This window comes from Euprymna scolopes, chromosome 5, assembly GCF_053919585.1.
Source record: "Euprymna scolopes isolate OS-2025 chromosome 5, ASM5391958v1, whole genome shotgun sequence".
NCBI lineage: Eukaryota > Metazoa > Mollusca > Cephalopoda > Sepiida > Sepiolidae > Euprymna > Euprymna scolopes.
The window spans coordinates 150,947,879-150,968,344 of NC_136486.1; the positions used below are offsets into that span (position 1 = coordinate 150,947,879).

General features: G+C 30.9%; 1 protein-coding gene across 1 annotated transcript in view; it reads left to right on the top strand.

Annotated features, from left to right (window-relative positions):
- Positions 1–19,894, top strand: part of LOC145277020 (leucine-rich repeat serine/threonine-protein kinase 1-like) — a 611,216-nt gene extending 591,322 nt beyond the window's left edge. Inside the window, exon 35 of the mRNA XM_080128624.1 lies at positions 19,296–19,894. Coding sequence (XP_079984750.1) covers positions 19,296–19,747 — 452 coding nt within the window. The 3' untranslated portion in view covers positions 19,748–19,894. The remainder of the gene's footprint in view (positions 1–19,295) is intronic.
- The last annotated feature ends 572 nt before the right edge of the window (positions 19,895–20,466 follow it).

Genomic DNA, 20,466 nt, shown 5'->3' on the forward strand with positions numbered 1-20,466 from the left:
AATATGTCTTTAGTAGCTAAGAACCAAAATTCCCTATGACATAGTTCTGACATTCCTCAATGCAACAGAGCTGTGGAAAGGTTGGACTTTGGAGTTGCTGCTGTTTCTCATAAGACTAGTTGGTAAATTTTAAGAAAGGTAGTAATGCCATCAAAGAAAATCAAAGAGAAGGATAGCAATCAGCCTCAAAAATATGAAACTGGCTTAATTTAGTTTATTGAATGTAAACTCTAGAATCATGTTGGCCTTTACGCTAGTATCTATTTAGTCTTTGGTCAGAGGAAGAAAAATAGTTTGTTTTTTTTTTTTGCTCCATCCAGAGTACTCCTATTTGGAAAGCTTGATATTCCCCACATAAAATAACAGCCTTCTATCTAGCTTTGCTCTCATGGAGAGGGGGGGGGGGTGCAAGTAAATAGAGAGGATTTCAAGTTAAATGGTACTGATTTTGCATATTTAAAATTTTTTCAATTTTGTGTTTTAAGTAATTTTTGTGTTGTATGAAAGTTGGTTCAATAGATTGAAGTAGAAGATTTTACGGTACAACTGATAACTGTTGAATTCACCAATATGACCCAGGGTTCACAAAACAAACTAATTTGACTATTTATTTTGATACTTTTACATTATTATATCTTGTAAAACTTATGTAAAAACTTAATATGAAAAGATTTTAGAACAAATTCGTCATTTTCTTAAAGAAAAAACATAAAAAATTCCTTTTAGAATAGAACCACCAAAAATTTATTATGCGAATGCTCTTTTCTTTTCAATAACTCTTTACAGCTTATTGTTAAGATCTGATGTTAGATTTGCAATTTTAGTTGCTGGTTAGTTATTTATAGCAACGTTTAATGCATCCCAGAGGTCACACAACCTGTCGAATTGCATTCCATAACAATGAATAACTCTCTTGAGAATGCTCCACAGGTTCTCAATGGGATTCAAGTCACTGTCATTTGAAGGTCAGTCTATAAAAGAATCTTCAATAAATCTCTTTTCATTCAACCGGGATTTGGTAAACTTTGATGCATGATTTGGTGCATAACAATTAAATAAAGACTAGTTATCAAGCTATTCAAAGAAATGTTCATCTAGAAAATTATAGTAACACTTTAAATGAACCCACAAACTCATTACTCATAATTCAAGCTCATATCACGATGCCACCTCCCTTTTATTAGCATTTAAAAACTGTCTTGAGTCATGTAGCTTGAAAACCCATTTTTCATGTAATTTTTGCAAACTAACTTCCTCATTTGAGTTTATTATTAATTCTCTGTAGATCTCGCTTTGTTAAATTCCTGGATTCAGCCCGAAACTTTTTTCCTTGATTGATTCTCATTTGACATATTTTATTGATTGCTTGATGATCCCTATTTAAATTTTTTTAGAAATTTGAAGCAAAGATGTTCCTTTGCCAATTTCTTTCATTCATTGTTCTTTTTTTATGAGCCATAATACTAAATTCTAGTTCTTGCAAATAATCTCTTGACACTGCAAATTGCTATAATTGAAGAAAAATATATTAAATATCAATCTTGAAAATCTGAAATAAAAAATTGGGATTTAATTGCTTTCATGCTTATTCACTATACTTAATAGTACAAATTATTTCATTCGATAACATATATATGAATTTATTATAAAATATTTCATGATACTTCTTTTGCATATAATCTCTGAATACAGTTTACACTAGTATTATTACAATCTCCCCTCCCTGGTATAGGTAAAATGTTCAATTGTGTTTAACAAATTGTTTCAGCATTAAATGTCCCAAAAGGGGGTTAATATAATGTAAAACAGACAAAAAGGAAAGCAAACCCTCTTATCAGGTAGGGGGGAGTCAAAGAGCAATAATATTCTGGGTTCTATTAAAGAAAAATAATTTAACTTTTTAAAATTCTAGCTGTAGTTTCATACATATAGTAGAAACTGAATGTAAAGCATTATTCTCTCATTCATTACAGCATGATCATTTTTTAACTTCAAACTAAACCAGCCCAAATACTCCCTCCATGGGCGAATAGTGGCCTTATAGTGGTACAGGATACTTTCGGGTGTTAGTAGCTTTCTAGCACAGTAGAGAGAACCTACCTTCTTTGCAGCGGTCCTGGTAATGCTCTCAATGTAATTGTTCCAACTCATGTTTACTGTGAACGTTAGGCCGAGGAGTTTAAAAGATGTACTTTCAGATAATGAGTCTTCGCCCATTGCTATTGGTTGTAGAGATGGTTTCTTGTAATTATTGAATGAAACAAGTTTAGTCGTGGCAGCATTGAATGTGACTATCCATTTTTGTCCCCATTCCACTACAGATTGAAGGTCATCCTTTAGTGTTTCTGCGTTTTCTTTAGATATGTGTTCATTTGTTTTCTTGTCGTGTCTGTTATAGAGCGTGGTATCATCAGCATATATACCCATTTCACAGACAATTTTGTCTGGGAGGTCATTTATGAATATTAGGAATAATAGAGGTCCAAGGATAGACCCTTGAGGCACTCCTGCATTTATATCATTGTTTCGATGTACGACCGTCGAGGACAACCTGGATTTTTCTCTTATCTAAGAAGGATTTAATTATGTTAAGTATTCTTCCAGTGAGACCGTATGATCTGATTTTCCTGAGAAGACCTTCATGCCATACCCTGTCAAAAGCCTTAGATATATCTAGAGCTACCGCTCTAAGCCTCCTCTGCTTTGTCCAGTGAGTGGTATATACGTTCAGAGATTACAGTTAGGATATCTGCTGTGGAAATGATCATTTTTTAAATTCAAAGAAGCTAAACTCGTTAAATTCATTTTAAATAGATCTCAAACAGGACTTCTTGAATCAGCACTTATTGCATACTCAAGCACAATTAAACAACATGGAGGTTTCTAAAATTTATCTCCTTTCATTAGTAAACTTATATTAAAAGAACATAACTTAATTTAAGACATTAATTAACTTTACACCACAAAAAATACCTATAATAATTAATACATATAATTAATGAATTAATAATAAAAACAAAGAAACAATGATTTCATTTCAATTATACATTTAACATTTAAATTATAATGGTTATATTAATCCCAAAAAGAACAGGAATTTCATATCTTTTTAAATGGCTAACGGCTACATGATATAAAAAAAAATTCATTCACTTCATTCCACAACTGTATATACACTTTGAATGTTAACAGCTTTAATTTTGTTCTGGAATAAAACAAAGACATCCTTTTCACATTACAAACACAAGTATATTTTCAAATAGTTTACTGGCATTTTATTTTTTTAAAATTACTCCTCCTAAGAAAGTTTAAATAAAGATGAAACGTTAATGATCATCTATTTTAGTTTGTTCCCTTTTCATTTCTCCATATATATATTAGAGTTTATATATTCAAATTTCATTTAGAAAGAATTACTTTTCAAAATAAAAATTTATTGTTTGAAACAAAGAATACAAAGTTTAAAATAATTTCCTTAGCCTATAGATTTTCAATGTAAGTACATCTCCTTAGAGGAAAAACACTAGCAAAATATTAATATTGGTTCGAAATTATTTAGCCAAATAGCACATACAAAGAAAAATATTAAAGATTAAATCCCTTTTAGGGACATCGCGAAAGAGAATGAGTGTTGAAAGCAAAAAAAAGGACATTTGGTATCCAAATAAAGTATTAATCCTTGAAAAAAGTGGGATGCTATTATTAAGTTCTATACTGGTTTAAGATTGGTTGAATGGAGGTAAAAAAAAAAACAAATCTTACTGGTAAGGCATCCAAAGTAGTTGGTAGTAATCCTTTGTGAATAAAATTAATCCATTTCATTTACATAAAGTTCAATCCAAATGCTCAAGGTGGAAGTTCAATTTCGCTTAAGTTCAAAATAAAATATAGTTGTTATATTTTTTTTATATTTTGGTTTGGATTTACATTAAAATCCAGCAATTTCGAAACTTAGAAGCCAAGCAGTGAGCATTTAAAAAAAAAAACTGCTTAAGCACAAGTAAGTCCCTAATGAATCGAAAAATTAAGAATGCTTAAGTATTAAAAAGGGGGGGGGGAGGGTAAGATAGAAAAAAGAAAGAAAGAAAAACCAAACAGAAGTTATTATTGGTAGAGTGTGTTGGCTGGGTCTGCAGCAGTTATTCAAACGGACAGGCCATGGCGAGTAAGTCAGTCAAGGTGAAAGATATATGAAAAGAAGGGAAAATGAGATGCTTATAAAAAAGGGGGATAGAGCAATGCACAAAAGGTGATAGTTGTCTATAAGATTGAGACTAATTTAAATATTTAAATCAATAAAGTATAAAACATTTTTATTTATCTATTTATCCATTTATTGATAGAAAAAAAAGAAAATATTTATATAAGATAAAAACAGTTTATAAGCAGTATTTGTAGTAAAATTATTATTAATAAATAGTCAAAATCCCAAAGATTTAAGTAACCTATAAAGTATTATTAAATTGGTGCAAAAAATGTTTTTTGACATTCAACTTCAAAAGATCATAACTCATTTCATAATATACTTTAATTATCGAAATAAAAACCATTAGAATCGACATGTTTTTTCCAATGAGAAACAAGTTTATTTATCCCATTAGCATAGAAATCCAGAGTTCTGGAAGCGATGAAGTCATTGAAGGTCAATTCGGCATCATCTCTGCTTTTGAAACATTTTTTGCGCAGGAAGTTGTTGAGATGCTTGAAAAAGTGATAGTCGGTGGGTGAGAGGTCCGGTGAATATGGCAGATGAGGCAGAGTCTTGTAGTCCAATTCGTTCAACTTCTGCAGAGTCAGTTGAACAACATGCGGGTGAGCATTGTCATGGAGGAGAATTGGTCCCTTCATATTGACCAATCTCGGGTACATACCTTGGAGCTTCTGGTGCATTTTGTTGATTTATTGGCAGTACTCCCTGTATCGCTGTAACTGTTTTGCCCAGATTCAAGAAGCTGTGATGGTTGAGAACGGCCAAACAGTCACCATAACCTTTTTTTGGTGCAATTTTGGCTTTGGAGAGTATTATGGAGCTTCTCTGGCATCCAACCACTGTGCTGAATGTCACCAGTTGTCGTAAAGGGTTCATTTCTCATCACACTTCACAATCTGCTAAAGAAACGGGTCATTTTTGTTGCGCAGAAAGAGCATAGAAGACACCTCAAAGTGACGATTGTGTTTTGGATTATCATTCTATTCATGCGGCACCCATTTATCCAACTTTTTGGACTTGGCTATTTGCTTTAAATGGTGAATGATAGTCGAGTGGTCAACCCTGAGTTCAACAGCAACTTCTCACGTGGTTTTGCCGGAATCAGCTTCAATTAAGGCTGCTTTCAAATGTTTGTTATCAACCGCAGTCAGCCGGCCATAACCGTCTTCATCTTTGAGACTCTCATCACCATTGCAAAATTTCTTGAACCACCATTGTGTCACACGTTTGTTAATGGTTCCTGGGCCAAATGCATCATTGATATCACGAGCTGTCTCGGCAACTTTTTGACCTAGTTTGAACTGGAACAAGATAATTGTGCGGATTTGAATTTTGGCCATGCTGTCGAAAAGCCTGCAAAAAAATAATTGAAGAAATTGAGAACGGTAACAAATAACCCAATTCGATAGAATGAAAAACGCTCTTCAAAATGATATATAACATGGCTACATATATATATATAGGGTTTGTATTACTGTACACATAGATTCGAAAAAGTTGTCAAAAAACAAATATATAACAAATAAATGTTATCAAAGGCAAGATAAGTTACTTTTCTGCCAAACTGGATATATTTTTGTGTGTTTTTACTCAATGTAACATGTTTATTCAGTTCAAAAAACATACAGTGTTTACCAATGTATTGGAAAATTCAAGATGGCGCCTCACTCCCTCTTTAACACGGTAAGTTTGGGAAAAGGTGTTATAAATAAAAAACTAGACAAAATGCTATTAAAAACCCGCCGAATATATGTAAACCTATGTCACGGTAACATATTGTGAGCGAGTTTTTAACAGTATTTTTTCCGTTTTTTTTATTTATAACACCTTTTCCCAAACTTAACGTATTAAAGAGAGAATCAGACGCAACTTGAATTTTCCAATACATCGGTAAACACTGTATGGTTTTGGAGCTGAATAAACATGTTACATTGAATAAAAACATGAAAAATATATCCAGTTATCTATACATCTTCTATCATTATATGTGATCAGTTTTCTATAATAGTCAACCATGTAGGAGCCTATTCATCACCAGACACACACACACGTTCAACTTTATATTATAAGATATATATATATATATACATATATATATATATATATATATATATATATATATATATATCTCAATAAATTAATTCGAAAATCATATATAAAAGTAACATACATGAGAAAACGGTATTGTTTTTGCACCAACCTAATATAAAAATTGATAAAATTTCAGATAAATAAATTACTAATGTGGTAGGTTAAAAAGTGAATGTGTAGTTTTAAAATATTAGACAATAATATGGAAAGATCAAATCTTTTAAATTAGGGCCTATATTAATTTGAGCATCTGGGGCAATCATTTTAGAGCATAATTATTACTATAAGGAGTTTTTAATATAATTTTAGATGGAGAAATTATTATTATTAAAGAAATATTAACTGGTCTTATAAAACTACAATCTATTGACGGATGAATTGCATGGGTTTGTAATTGCAAACCGGTACTGAAGATGAACTATCGTCGAAACATCTTGAATTTTTATTCCCAATTAATAGAGTTACTAATGAAGATGAAAATTTAGAGTTAGAATGATAGGAATAAGGGGTTTTTAATAGTATCACATTTAGTTAAATATAAGTATTTAGATAATATTCAAAGGTGTTTTCTAGACATGAAATTCAAGAGTTAAGATTTGGTATGTAAGCTGTTAATATGTACGATGTCGGATACTAAAGAATAACGAAATAAAGGAGAAAAACAAACGATTAAGATAATTGAAAGATTCTTAATGTACATAATAGATTATGATTATTATTAAGAGAAAAAGGTAAGGTTTAGTATATTGAGTACATAGTAATGTGTAGTAGTGAATTATTTTTTGTTTATTGCTAAATTATGTTATTTCAAATTGGTTGTATTTAACTTTTTCATGTGTTTGCATCATGAAACCAACTTGTTTCTAGTATTTATTGCAGATGTGTGTGTATATATATATATATATATATATATATATATATATATATGAACATTTTGAATTAAATTATAATTACCACAAAATATATGTTTTACAGAAGAGTACAGATAATTATTAAAGTCTTTTCCTTCATGCATGGATTTTCAATAAATGGTTTTATGTTAGCAAAATAGATAATAATTAATGGGTATGTTAGCTAAATAGATAATAATTAATGGGTATGTTAGCGAAATAGATAATAATTAATGGGTATGTTAACTAAATAGATAATAATTAATGGGTATGTTAGCGAAATAGATAATAATTAATGGGTATGTTAGCTAAATAGATAATAATTAATGGGTATGTTAGCTAAATAGATAATAATTAATGGGTATGTTAGCTAAATATATAATAATTAATGGGTATGTTAGCGAAATAGATGATAATTAATGGGTATGTTAGCTAAATAGATAATAATTAATGGGTATGTTAGCTAAATAGATAATAATTAATGGGTATGTTAGCGAAATAGATAATAATTAATGGGTATGTTAGCTAAATAGATAATAATTAATGGGTATGTTAGCTAAATAGATAATAATTAATGGGTATAATTAATGTGTATGTTAGCTAAATAGATAATAATTAATGGGTAATTATGAATTTTGTTTACTCATCACCTCAGTATAATTTTTAATCTATGTGCTGATCAGTAGAATTCATAATTAACCACATTTATTTTGCTAACAACATTTCCTTTGATGAGATAAGCCATTTATTGGAAATCCATGGATGAAGGAAAAGACTTTAATAATTATTTGTACTCCTTTGTTAAACAATAAAGTTTATTGTAATTATATATAATTTAACTCAAATTTTCCATTTATGTTATTGCTCTATCTCGCATACTGAGCTTTCTTTATCTGGTTGAGATCGTTTCCTAAATATCGATGCTAATATTTATTTGGACTTTATATTTACAGTATTATACAACCTGTGTTATTACTGCACTTCAGTATATATATATATATATATATATATATATATATATATATATATATATATATATATATATATATATATGAGATTAATGGAAATAGCGTTCCAACGAAATAGATAAAAAAAAAAGGGAACAAACCAAATTATGTGGTCATCAACGTTTCATTTTTTTACTGTAAGACTTCTTCCAGAAGAAGTCTTCCAATAAAGAAGAAACGTTAATGAACACATAACTTGGTTTGTTCCTTTTTTTTTATCTCTCTCTCTCTCTCTCTATATATATATATATATATATGTATATATTGATTCCTTCATATAAGCATTTTTGTATCAACTGTTGGGAACTCTTATGCCAATAAGTATTAATCTATGAGCAGTAAACACTAAAGTCCTCTTTTCATTGTATCTGGGTGAGTCTATCATTCCAAACAGGGAATAATAGGTAATAAAGAAAATATGAACATTGGAACAAGGGTATTATTATAGCTTTGCTTACATTGTGGGTTTCTTATTAAATGCAAGAGAAATGAAGGCTTGACCAAAACGAAACTAACCCATTAACAATGAAAAGGAATCATTGTCTCTGAGATAATGGTTATTGTCATGTTCGGCACAAACGACGATGACTGCTGAAAGCACTTGGTCGGAATTGTTATGTTCTCTCATTGTCAGAAGGAAACTTCAACGAGAAAAACGGAAACTCCAAGAATAGGGGATTTATTTCTTTTGATAACAAATCATGATTTCTTTTAATCAGTAAATATAAAAAGAAACCTTCATGGTTATGTATCGTTTCTTTCTTTTCTGCTTGGTTTCAGCTCTTTGCATTACCGATAAAAAACAAAACATATTTCAGCATTGTTATCTATACACAAAACATTGTCTCATTATTATTTGCTCTCTCTTTCTCTCATTTGCTTATCTTCTGCTGTGTGTGAGCATTCATATGTGTATATGTGTACTGTGTTGAATATATATACAATTAGGTATGCATATATGTTTATATATTTGTATATACAAATGGTTTGGTTGTTTTCTTTTTACAACATAATAATTTTCCATATTACGTTTCTGAAATTTTGAGATGAGTATTGCATTATTTCGATTCTTTTGACTACTGTTCTCATCTTCAGTGTTATTTTTACAATATTTCGGTTGATGTCACTTTCGACTATTTTCAAGTGTCGAATTCTGGAATCTTTCTCTTGAACTTGGGAATCTGCATGGAATTTCGAATAAAACTCTTTATTTCATCGACAGAGGTAGCATACTGTTGTTCAATCAGCCATGACTGGGTAGAAGTCCTGAGTTTGTTAAGATATACCTGAAGAAGGGTGGAGGTTACATCGACCGAAACATTGTGAAAACATTCAAGATCAGAACAATAGTCCAAAAAATCCAAATAATATAAAATATTTTCAGGTTATTTAATGCTAAATTCAGTAATTTTTTGGAAGAATTGTTTATACTTAAACTTCTTTTTATCTTCAAATATTTTATTTAATATGTATATTATGTATTTGTTTTATAGAAGAAAATTGTTTTTGGACTTTGCAAAACTCAATCTTGTTTTGCAAAGGGAAATAAGCAATTACATCAATATTTGGTGCATTTTAGGTCAAGAAGTATCTTCAGACAACCTGATCTGTTAGCACTAGGACAAGATTAATTTCCGAACTAAGTAATCAATCATTATGAATTATGAAACAGCTACTAGGAGTAGGTGTTCAAATGTGGGTTATATTCAGTTTGATTTAGTTTTGCAAGAAGCCCTTTTTCACAATGAATCTACTCAATAATTTCACCTAATGATCCCAGATGATATCGAAAGAAATTTTCAATGGTTGTTTAAATTTAACCTTTATTAAAAGTAGTTAGAGTTTTCTATTAACACATTGATATTCTCTCTCTCTCTCTCTCTCTCTCTCTCTCTCTCTCTATATATATATATATATATATATATATATATATATATAGTGAAAAAGAGAGATAAAACAATAAAACCAACCTTTCAAAATCAGAAAAATTTTGACCAACATTTGATATCCTATTCTATAAATGATAATATTCTGCTTGTTCCTTTCTTCGTACATACATTACACTTGGAAAAAGGGAAAATATAATTTTTGAATGACAAACTGTTTCAAACAAGGCCAAATTCACAAAATTTGGCTTTAAAACGGCCATCTCTGAACACAAATATGAAAATGTCCACTATTTGATGTAGCCTCGTTTTTAAATGCCATTGTAATAGTAATATATCATTGTTGTAATGGTGTGACAAAGGAACCTTTAGTAAATTTGATGTGCAGCAGTTTTTCACAGAAGAAAGAAGTCAGAGAAAAGTTACATAAAAAGAGCACATTCAACAGAAACAGGCCAAAAACAAACAAAAAAGTAAAATATAATTCTTTCAGTACTTGTATTGAGACAAATGTGTAACATTTATTTTATATAAATGATACGTGTGTATTCACTTGTACACACTAAATAGCACCATTTGTAACACTCTTAATAAACTAAGAATACCGAGTCTACAAACTACATCACTAAATGAGACAAGCATTAAGAACGTCAAAACCTTTACATTCACCGTGAGTATATATACTGTTTCATGCTATAATTGGCACCAGGTATACATAGATAAAATTCAACAGAAACTAAAGAAAAGGATTGGTGAATATAGAAGAAATAATAAAAAATAATTCTATGCATGTACTCTTTCTTCACATTTTGCGACACGATAATTCTTTAAAGTTTGAACAAGCTAAAATCATTAAATTCATTTTAAATAGTATTCAATTAGTATATATTATAAACTCTAACACAAACCATGAACTAGTTTCTACAAGTTATTTACTTTAATTATCAAACTCATTGACAGAATAAAATTTGAATTTAAATCCAAGTCGACTACATTCCAAGCTGGTTTCTGTACATAATATCGATAATAATAATAATAATAATAATAATAATAATAATAATAATAATAATAATAATCTAATTCATAAAACTCACTCTATCTGTGTGTCTGTATCTCCTTAGAGATACAACATCGCAGAGCGGTACAAAACGTGTCAAATGATTGCATGTTTTATGGACCATTGTTATATATAAAAATAAATCAAAGCTGATAAAAATAGCTGCTAAGGAGTCGACATTTTTTAAAAATTAGAACTTAGCAGGCATAAATTGACTAAACGTGTTATTTGTATGTATACAAAAATATACATTTATGCATTAAAGTCAGTTTATTTTAAACTATATCTTATCCATCTGAACATAGCTCAAACAGTAATGACTAAGGCTGGAGTGCTATATGTTTTGGTTTCGATTCAAGCTGATGGAACCCAAGTCATTTTTTTTTTTTTTTACTTTTGAAGAAATAATTTTTGAGCAAGGAAAAGAAAGATTTGTAATGGACAAGAAAGAATTGCCAAAACAAAGGAAAGCTAGTCAACGATCCAGGAGGGAAATAGAGAAAAAGACGGCTGCAGAAGAAAAAGTTTGGCTGGAGCAACAATATGAACATGTAAAGAGGTTTATGAATGAAATGAGGAAAGTCAAGAGAATGAAAATAAAAAAATTTAAAAAAACAGTGTAGGAAACAAGTTCTAAAAAATTCATTTATATTTGCTAAGGATTTGTTTACAGAGAGTAAGAGTGGAAAGCTGAAATGTTCCAAGGAAAAGGTAAAAGTGCATCTGAAAACAACACACTGCAATGAAAACAGAAGAAAATATACCATTGACTTGAGGTGCAAGAAATCCAACAAGACCAGGCATAATGTTTGATATAAGTGACGTCACGAAAAGAGAAGTTGATGATTGTATTAGAAAGGCAAAAGCTAACAGTTCACCAGGCAATGATGGTATCGGCTACAAGGTGTATAAGCACTTTAAACGCCTCTACTTGAGGATTTTTCTGCTGATAAGAGAGATGTGGAGAACTGAAAATGTTGATGAACAGTAGTACCTTGCAGAAGATAGCTACTTACCAAAAGAAAAGCAGGCCAAGGTGTAAGGACAATTTTGATGTATATCATTGCTAAACATGGATGAGCAGATTGCATTTGGCGTTGTTGCTAACAGAATGATAAAGTATATTCAATGCAATGGCTTCATCAATGAGTTCAAAAGGTAGCTATACCTGAAATACCCGACTGTATTGAGCATGCTTATTCAATATGGCAACAGATCATTGCATCAATTGATGAGGAGTACAAGGTGGCAAAATTAACAGTCATGACGCTCCATTTCTCTAATGACTAAGAGATTAAAGATAATCCACATGAAGTAAGAAGTGGGAAGAAGAGGAAGGCAGAAGAAGTGACGCAGATAGCAATTAACATCTTAGAGCACACGGATAGTGTTCGTGCTCTCCATGATACCAGTGCAGAACTTTTAAACTTTTTGCGTGAATAACTGAAGCCAAATAAATTCATAAGGAATGAAGAAAAAAATATCTAAAGAGTCGTCAATGCGTTTGCTGGGAAAAGTGAACCAAAAGATCGAATGGATGAGATCTTGAGAGTGAGCACAAACTTTGTTCTTAATAAAATCAACCTATGATGCAATGCTTTTCCCCGTAAAACTTGTACGATGCAAAGTAGACAATGATAATAAATGCAGATTTAGGAAAAGAGGAACTCTCAAATATATTCTGTCCAATTGTGACTTGGCATCAATTTGATACACATAGAGGCATAACTAAGTCTTGAAAGCTATAAAATAAAATTTAAAAAAAAAGCTATTAGATCAGAAAGTAGAGAAGTTTAACAACTACCAAAAATAAAAGATCAATGAGACATGCATGGTGAAAAGTCAGTTAACCGATGAAAGATGAGAAGGAAAATGAAACTCTAAAGTAGACCGCCAGAATACATTGGTATTTCCACTGGACCTTACACAACAAAGACCAGACCTTGAAGAAAAGAATCGTTAGAATTATGTTGGAGTTGACTATACCCTAGGATGATAATTTAGCAATTGCTGAAGACAGAAAATATGAGCAACATGGTTATCTATTGATTGAGTGTCAGGAAAAAGGATGGCATATGAAATATAATTTGGCTGTGGGAGATGGAGGAGGATAAGTTGAAGAAAGCTAATTAATATATTGCGAGATCAGATCAGTAGATTACACCAGTACTAATATGTACAAACACAGAAATAAAATACTTTGTGCTCCACCAAATAAAAAGCAGCAATGTTAATACAAAGTTTTCAAAGTGGCAACTCAAATGCCAAAGGACTCAAAATTGGTGTTGATGGCAGTGTATCACTTAATGTATAAAAATGTCTTATTTTTAAATTTGCACTGGTTTTAAAGGAGTTGTAACCAGAGTTGGAGGTTTGAACGGAGCCGGAGTCTGAGTCAGATTTTTTTATTTTGTTTTATTATTGGCTATATTAATTCTTGGGTCAACTTCAGGTAGATACAGTAGGTTTTGATATAAAAAGAGAAAAATATTTTTCCTGGTATTTAGATCATTTTATGGCTGCAATACTGTTGCTTATAAGCCTAGAAATTGTGAGAGAGAGAGAGAGGATAAGGAGAATAAAACCACTGGAAAGAAAAAGAAAATAGGGTAAAACGTGTTCAAATGATTTGAAGAATCCGTCAGAAGTTCTAAAATTTTAGTTAAATGACAAAAAATAATTAACAGTCTGAATATTGGAAAACTTTAAAACCAGGAAATGGATTCAAATATTTTGGAACCCTAGGAGTTGGAATTAATCAGTATCAGACCTACTTTCAAGAAATTTAAAATGGTGACAAAATTGAGCTAGGTAAAAATTATCTTCTTGTGGTTATCAAGAAGTATAAAATTTCAAATGGAAAAGATATAGAATATCTTTAAATTAGAAAAGTATAATATACTAACGGTAGTGTTTGCTTACGATGCCTAGATGAAACATACTTAGTACTAATCAGGAATAATGTTTTTAAATATATCAATTTGATTTGATTATGACAGTAGTTTAATAATTAAGGAACTAAGTTAATAATTACTTAAAAATATAAAACTTAATCTATAGTGCAATAATTACAGGGTGACCCCCCCCCAAAAAAAAACGGGCCCAAACTATAATTAGGCCCCGTTTCTTAGTGTTTTGTCCGAATGAAATGAAACTTTGATCATAACTAGTTTATTATATTCAAAACATCACATTAAAACACTAGGGTCTTTGGCCTTTTTTTCTCCGTTGACTGTAAAATGCTTTGTTTTTTGGGTCACCCTGTATTTCCAAATTCTGGAGTTAGAAAATGTAGAAGTTTGTTATTTTAAAATAAAGATTAGATCAATGGAAAATAAAGTTGCCTTAAATAAGGACGGATTATCTGAAATATTAACACGGAAAAAGTTTAAAAACTTTCAACTAGAAAAAAAAAATTTTTTTTTTTAACTTCATGAATTACAAAATTATGTTCTCTTTAGTGTCAACAATCCAGACAAAAAATATTTGTCTTTAAAAATAAAATCTAAAATTGATGATGGTAGAAAATGTTTAATGAGTTCAAGATGAAAGGTTGAACTTTTTGACTTTTAATTCAGCTGATGTTTAGTATAAAACTGACAGCTGATCATTCAAAGGCTAAACTTGTTTCTGAAACCGCGATGGGTTGTGTTGGTTCTTCATCAATTTGGCTGTGGAGACAGTTAAGTGATGAGGTTAAACTTTGTATAAAAATAATTTAAAACAAAAAAAAACCATCAGTCTTTATCATCCACTATTTACATGTTTTATACTGTCGTCCTCATTTCGGTCATTGTTAAATTCACCTACATATGCCAAACCTTCCTTTTACACACTCACTATTTAAACTTCCAACAATTATCTTTTGCACACCCAAGTTCACTTTCCTTTCTACAATAATACATTCTTTCATTCACATAACCACCTCATAAGCTTGCTTCTCTCCAATCACCAACACCACTTCTAGCCTTTTGTATATTTAATCTTACCGGTTCAATACATGCTTATCCTAGATAAAGTTTCATAACTGAAATCTATATAAAAGGCAAATATGTGGTGCGCGCATTTTTCTATGTTCAAGAAAACTTTTTTTGCCGGGCTTCTCGGGGGGGGGGGGTTACTATCTCTTACAACTGTTTATATCTAGATCATAATATGTACGATTTATGAACGTGTGTCGCGTCTAGATTTATTTACGTCGATTTTTACAAAGTTCTTGCTATTTCAACCCCTCTTGTGTTCGTTCGGCTTTTTCGTATGAAAGCAAAACTAATTTGAAACTAAGGCATTGTTCCCAGCAATTGCGCCGAGAACGTACAGAAAGCAATCAGCTTTTGATCAATCTGGGGGAAACCCTTTATATCAGACAATTGCTATTCAATTTGGACTATCCCCGTTATATGGGGAGCTGGGTTTCCCCACCAACATCTTGGAGAAACTAAACCAGCAAAAGTTGGGTGCACAAACCAAAAAAAAAAAATGCCTCGCAGTAAAAATTAACTACAGTATTTCTTTTTGACCTCATTAAATATGCGCACCTGTCAGTTGAGTTTTTCATGTTTAAATAAATTCAAACGTCTTTCTGTTACTCTCCCTTGCTGGCCTAGCGGGTAACGTATCAGGTTTTTTTCACACTTTATTTTCCACCTTCGCCTCAAGGCTCCAGGTTCGATCCTACCTACCTACCAAAACTTAACTTTTTTTTTTCATCTATCCCCCTTCATCACACGCACACAGACATACATACACCTATAAACACCCGGGCAACGCTGGGTACCCCCGCTAGTGAAATATAAAATCAGTAAAAGAATCTGTGCTATTTTTTTTCTCTTCCATTTAGTCTGTTCTTTAGCTGATTATTTTACACTATCTACGCCAACGCGTTGTGTTGGGTATTTATTACTTTAAATAAACTTTCACATACAGATTTTCAGTGCAGTTTAAATATACATATTTGCACAGACATACATATATGATATATATTTATTTCATTTTTAGTGAAATTGCTCCTATACCAAGCATGAAGCAGTTGATGTAAGGAGCTAAAAAATACTACTTCAAGGTCAAATACTAGTCAGCGATAGATGTTAGATGGATAGATTCCAACTCAGAAAACAGCTATTCTTCTCCATTTGTCAGAAACATCTCATGGAATTTGAGGACTAAAAGACAATAAGGGAAGCGAGAGTTATGAGGTTGCCAAAAGTAAACCCTTCCACTTTATAATCTTATATATATATTTTGTTTTGAGAAAGAAAAACCAGAGAATTTATAGAATGGTGATCAACGTTTCGTCCCTATTAGAGGGGACATAATCAGAATATCAAAAAGGAAAATGCAGAAAAAAAAACGATCATAGAGCATATGAGGGTGAAAAGGAAACAATATTAAAATCCTATCCATTCTGTGCAGGAACTCTAAATGTGTGTGTGGGACGGTTGGATTATTCAATGTATATATATATATATATATATATATATATATATATATATATATATATACTTTTCAAAAAAATGTTCTTTTAATACATATATACAAGCACTTTTTTTTCTTCCCTAATCTTATTCATTTTGTTAAAATTAAAGACGGTTTAGGACAATAGACTGAATTACCCAGGATCTGTATTTATATTTTTTTCTTTGATTATTATATTTCCTATAATAGGGACTAAAATGTAAAAACCTTTGCATGATGGTGCTAGTGTTTGAAATAAGTGCTGACTCTAGAAGTCTTCTTTTGGCTCAATCTACAACGAATTTTATAATTTTTGCATGCTCAAAGTTAAATGAGTGATCATGTTCAGCATAATGGCAAAAAAGTGCATTTAGGTAGTTACCGTTCCTTATGTCTCTTCTATGTACATTAAGTCTTAATTCTAACTTATGCTGTGTTTCTCCTATATATGTTTGATGACAATCATTACAAGCCGGCGTTCGATATGTGGGTTTTGACAGAGTGCTTGGTGGTTTTTAATGTCTGTTTTATTGTTAAAGAAGCTGTTTTGTATCAAATATATACCAAGTCTATTGAGAGTGTCGCAGATTTTGTATTATTAGTGTGGGTAAGAATGAAAAGATATCTGTTTAATAGGGAAGTATCTGTTTTATTTTTCTGTTTGTTTGTATTAGAATATATTTTCATAGCTTTTTTCTTCGCGTTAGAAATGAAATAAGACGTATATTGTAATGTTTTTAAAACGTGGAATATAAATATGTTGAATTTCATCATCAAGATATTGAGGGCTGCATATTCTAAAGGCATGCAAGACAAAAAAAAACAATGATGGACAGTTTTTATTTTATCATTGTGGTGCGAGTAGTAGTGAATATAATCGTTTTTGTGTGTGGTCTTTCTATGTACTTTGAAACTCGGATCGTTTTCTAATCTGATGATAAGTATATCTAGAAAAGCTAGAGAGTTGTCTTGTTCGGATTCGTGTGTAAATTTTATGGATGGTTCAACTGAATTTAATTTGTTTTTAAGTTGTTGTATTTGTGCGTTTATGGGAAGGAAAATAAGGATATCATCTATGTATCTAAAGTATGTGGAGTTTTTAGGTAATCTGAATTTGAAAGAGCTGGTCTCTAGAAATTATAGAAATAAGTAAGCTAGTACTCCGCTAAGGGGTTTCCCATAGGGAGTCCAAACTTTTGTCTGTAATAGGAATTACTGATTTTATAAATTCTTCGGTTTTTCTTTCTCAAAACAACATAACGTCACTGTAATTTTTATTTTATTTTTACTCATATATATATATATATATATATATATATATATATATATATATATGAGAGAGAGAGACCCTCAATATAGATCATTTAGAAAAGCTTCAGTAAGATAACTATAAAACCAATAAACAACCTGCAAATATCAGCAGCTCAATATTTTGTGAGATAAAGCTAAATATATATTGATAGATTTTGGCGATTCACATGTGCAAAGTGATGAGCATACATTAAGATATTATTGTTATTACTGTTTAAAATCGCATTTATTTTATGTGATACAATAAAGAAATATTAAAGATGACAATTTTCATCAGAATAAAAAGAAATTTCAGATTTGACAAAGATTGTTATTTTGTTCTGATTAGAATCATCATTTGTAACTTTTATTATTCATTGTATGATAAAAAAATAAACATTGCTTTGAAACAGCTGTAAACAATCATAACACCTTAGCATATGCTCTTGTAATTTGATTCCAAAAATACTTTGGTTTGCTGAAAACTACATATGTAAGTTACTAGCAGTAAAACCTATCTACGAACACTGCCATGCACATAAAGAACTTTTGTGTGAAATTTTATAAAAATCGGCTTGGTCGTATTCGAGTCCATAGGGCACAAACTCACAAACACATACACACCCGTGTACACAAACACATACACGACACATACACAAACACATACACACGCACATACACAAACACATACAGACATACACACCTACATAACAACAACATACACAAACACATACATACCCACATACACGAACACATACACATATATGTACTGTTCATAACTTGCCCCACGTGTGAATACACTTTATGTAAGATTTCAAATGTTTAGACCAAAAATTGTCTGAGTAATTTCGTAGAAACCACAGAGGTAAATTTTTTCAAGTTTGACCCCAATTTTGACCCCTTAACATTTATTATTTTGGTCGCAAATCAAAATACAAAATTTTAAGTTACCTACATCTAAAATTCAAAACAGTAAAAATTAAATAATGTTAAAAAGATACGTGTAAGAATGAGAAACTCAACTCCAAATTTATTCCTCATCTTTCAGTTAATATTTTTAATTTATTTTTTAATTTCTCCTCTTAACAGTGTTGAGCTTTTCCTGTTTTGATAAGTTTGCTTTGTATGAGATATATTTCGTTTCTTAGTTTCATTTATATATATGTATATATATATATAATATTTAGCAAAAAAAAAAAAAATAATAATGGTTTCCCCTTAGCGTAAAACATTACTCTTTGTAATTAGAATACAGTTCTCTCAGTAATCGGTGATTTATAAATAAAGACAGTGTATTGAACATAAAATGTGTTGTATTCATTGATCTAAATATTGCATAACTTTTGTATTTTATTTCTTGTAATTTGTGTTCAATTGATCTGAGTCTTCTTTTTGTTCTTTGAATTTCAGAAAGTTCTTGTCAAGTAACAACAATGAATGTCATCAACTCTCACCTTTACATTGGAACGACACTAGGCGTCATCATTATCGCAGAGGCCCTGACGATGGTGCCATTGGCAATGTTAAACTGTCACAAGAGTAGTGAGTTTTATGTAAAATCAATTCTGCCCCTGCAGTGCGAGACATGTTCCATTGACATCTGCACACCGGCATCAACGGCAGGAGTTCCACGCAGTGCCCAGTCATCACGGGACCAGAGAGGCATTGTCACAATTGGCAGGGGATATGTGGACCCTTTCAGAGATCTCGTTGAGCGCCTGAAAAGATCCTACATTTCTACTCATTCAGGAACCCCCGTCAAAGTGCCAATGAGTGTGAACAATTCCAGTCAAGCAGAAGATCTGTATAAAAGACATGCGTTTTTATTGAGTTGGATTGCAGAAGATTGGTTAAACTACTGACAAACATTATTTATTTCTTGAACAAAAGGGAATATTAATTGTAAATGGCCAATGGAAGGTCGCACATGCATTCTTATTATGGCATTGTATTCATTTTAAAGTGACACATTTTGTATCTAGCCACTTCAGTTTTGTTCAAACTTGTTACAATATGGGTGTGTGTATATATATATATATATATATATATATATATATATATATATATATTGTGTATGTGTGTGTGTTTAGGCTGTATTTCACTTAGGTAAATATTGTTAAAAATAATAAATATATATATATATGATTACTTAATTTAATCACATAAATTAATATACAAAAGTATAAATTTATGTGTAAACTTTAAGTATTTACTTCAACACTGCTCAATACGTAGGTAGAGCTAGGTAGTAAGTTATAAAATATATATGGCAATTAAGCTACACAGAATATTCCGCGTTTCATCCATGCTTGCATTCATAAGCCTGATGAATCCTAGCGTGGATGAAACGCAGAATATTCTGTGTAGCTTAATTGCCATATAGATTTTATAACTTACTATATATATATATATATATATATATATATAATCAAGCAGAGAATTCTGTTATCTCTAACAATGTTTGTTTAAATATGTGTGTGTGTGGGGGGGGAATAGTGGAAAAAAAGAAAACTAATATAAATAACACAGGCACATCTCTAAAGCCAAACAATATTTCGGTTGATACAAACGACCTTAATCG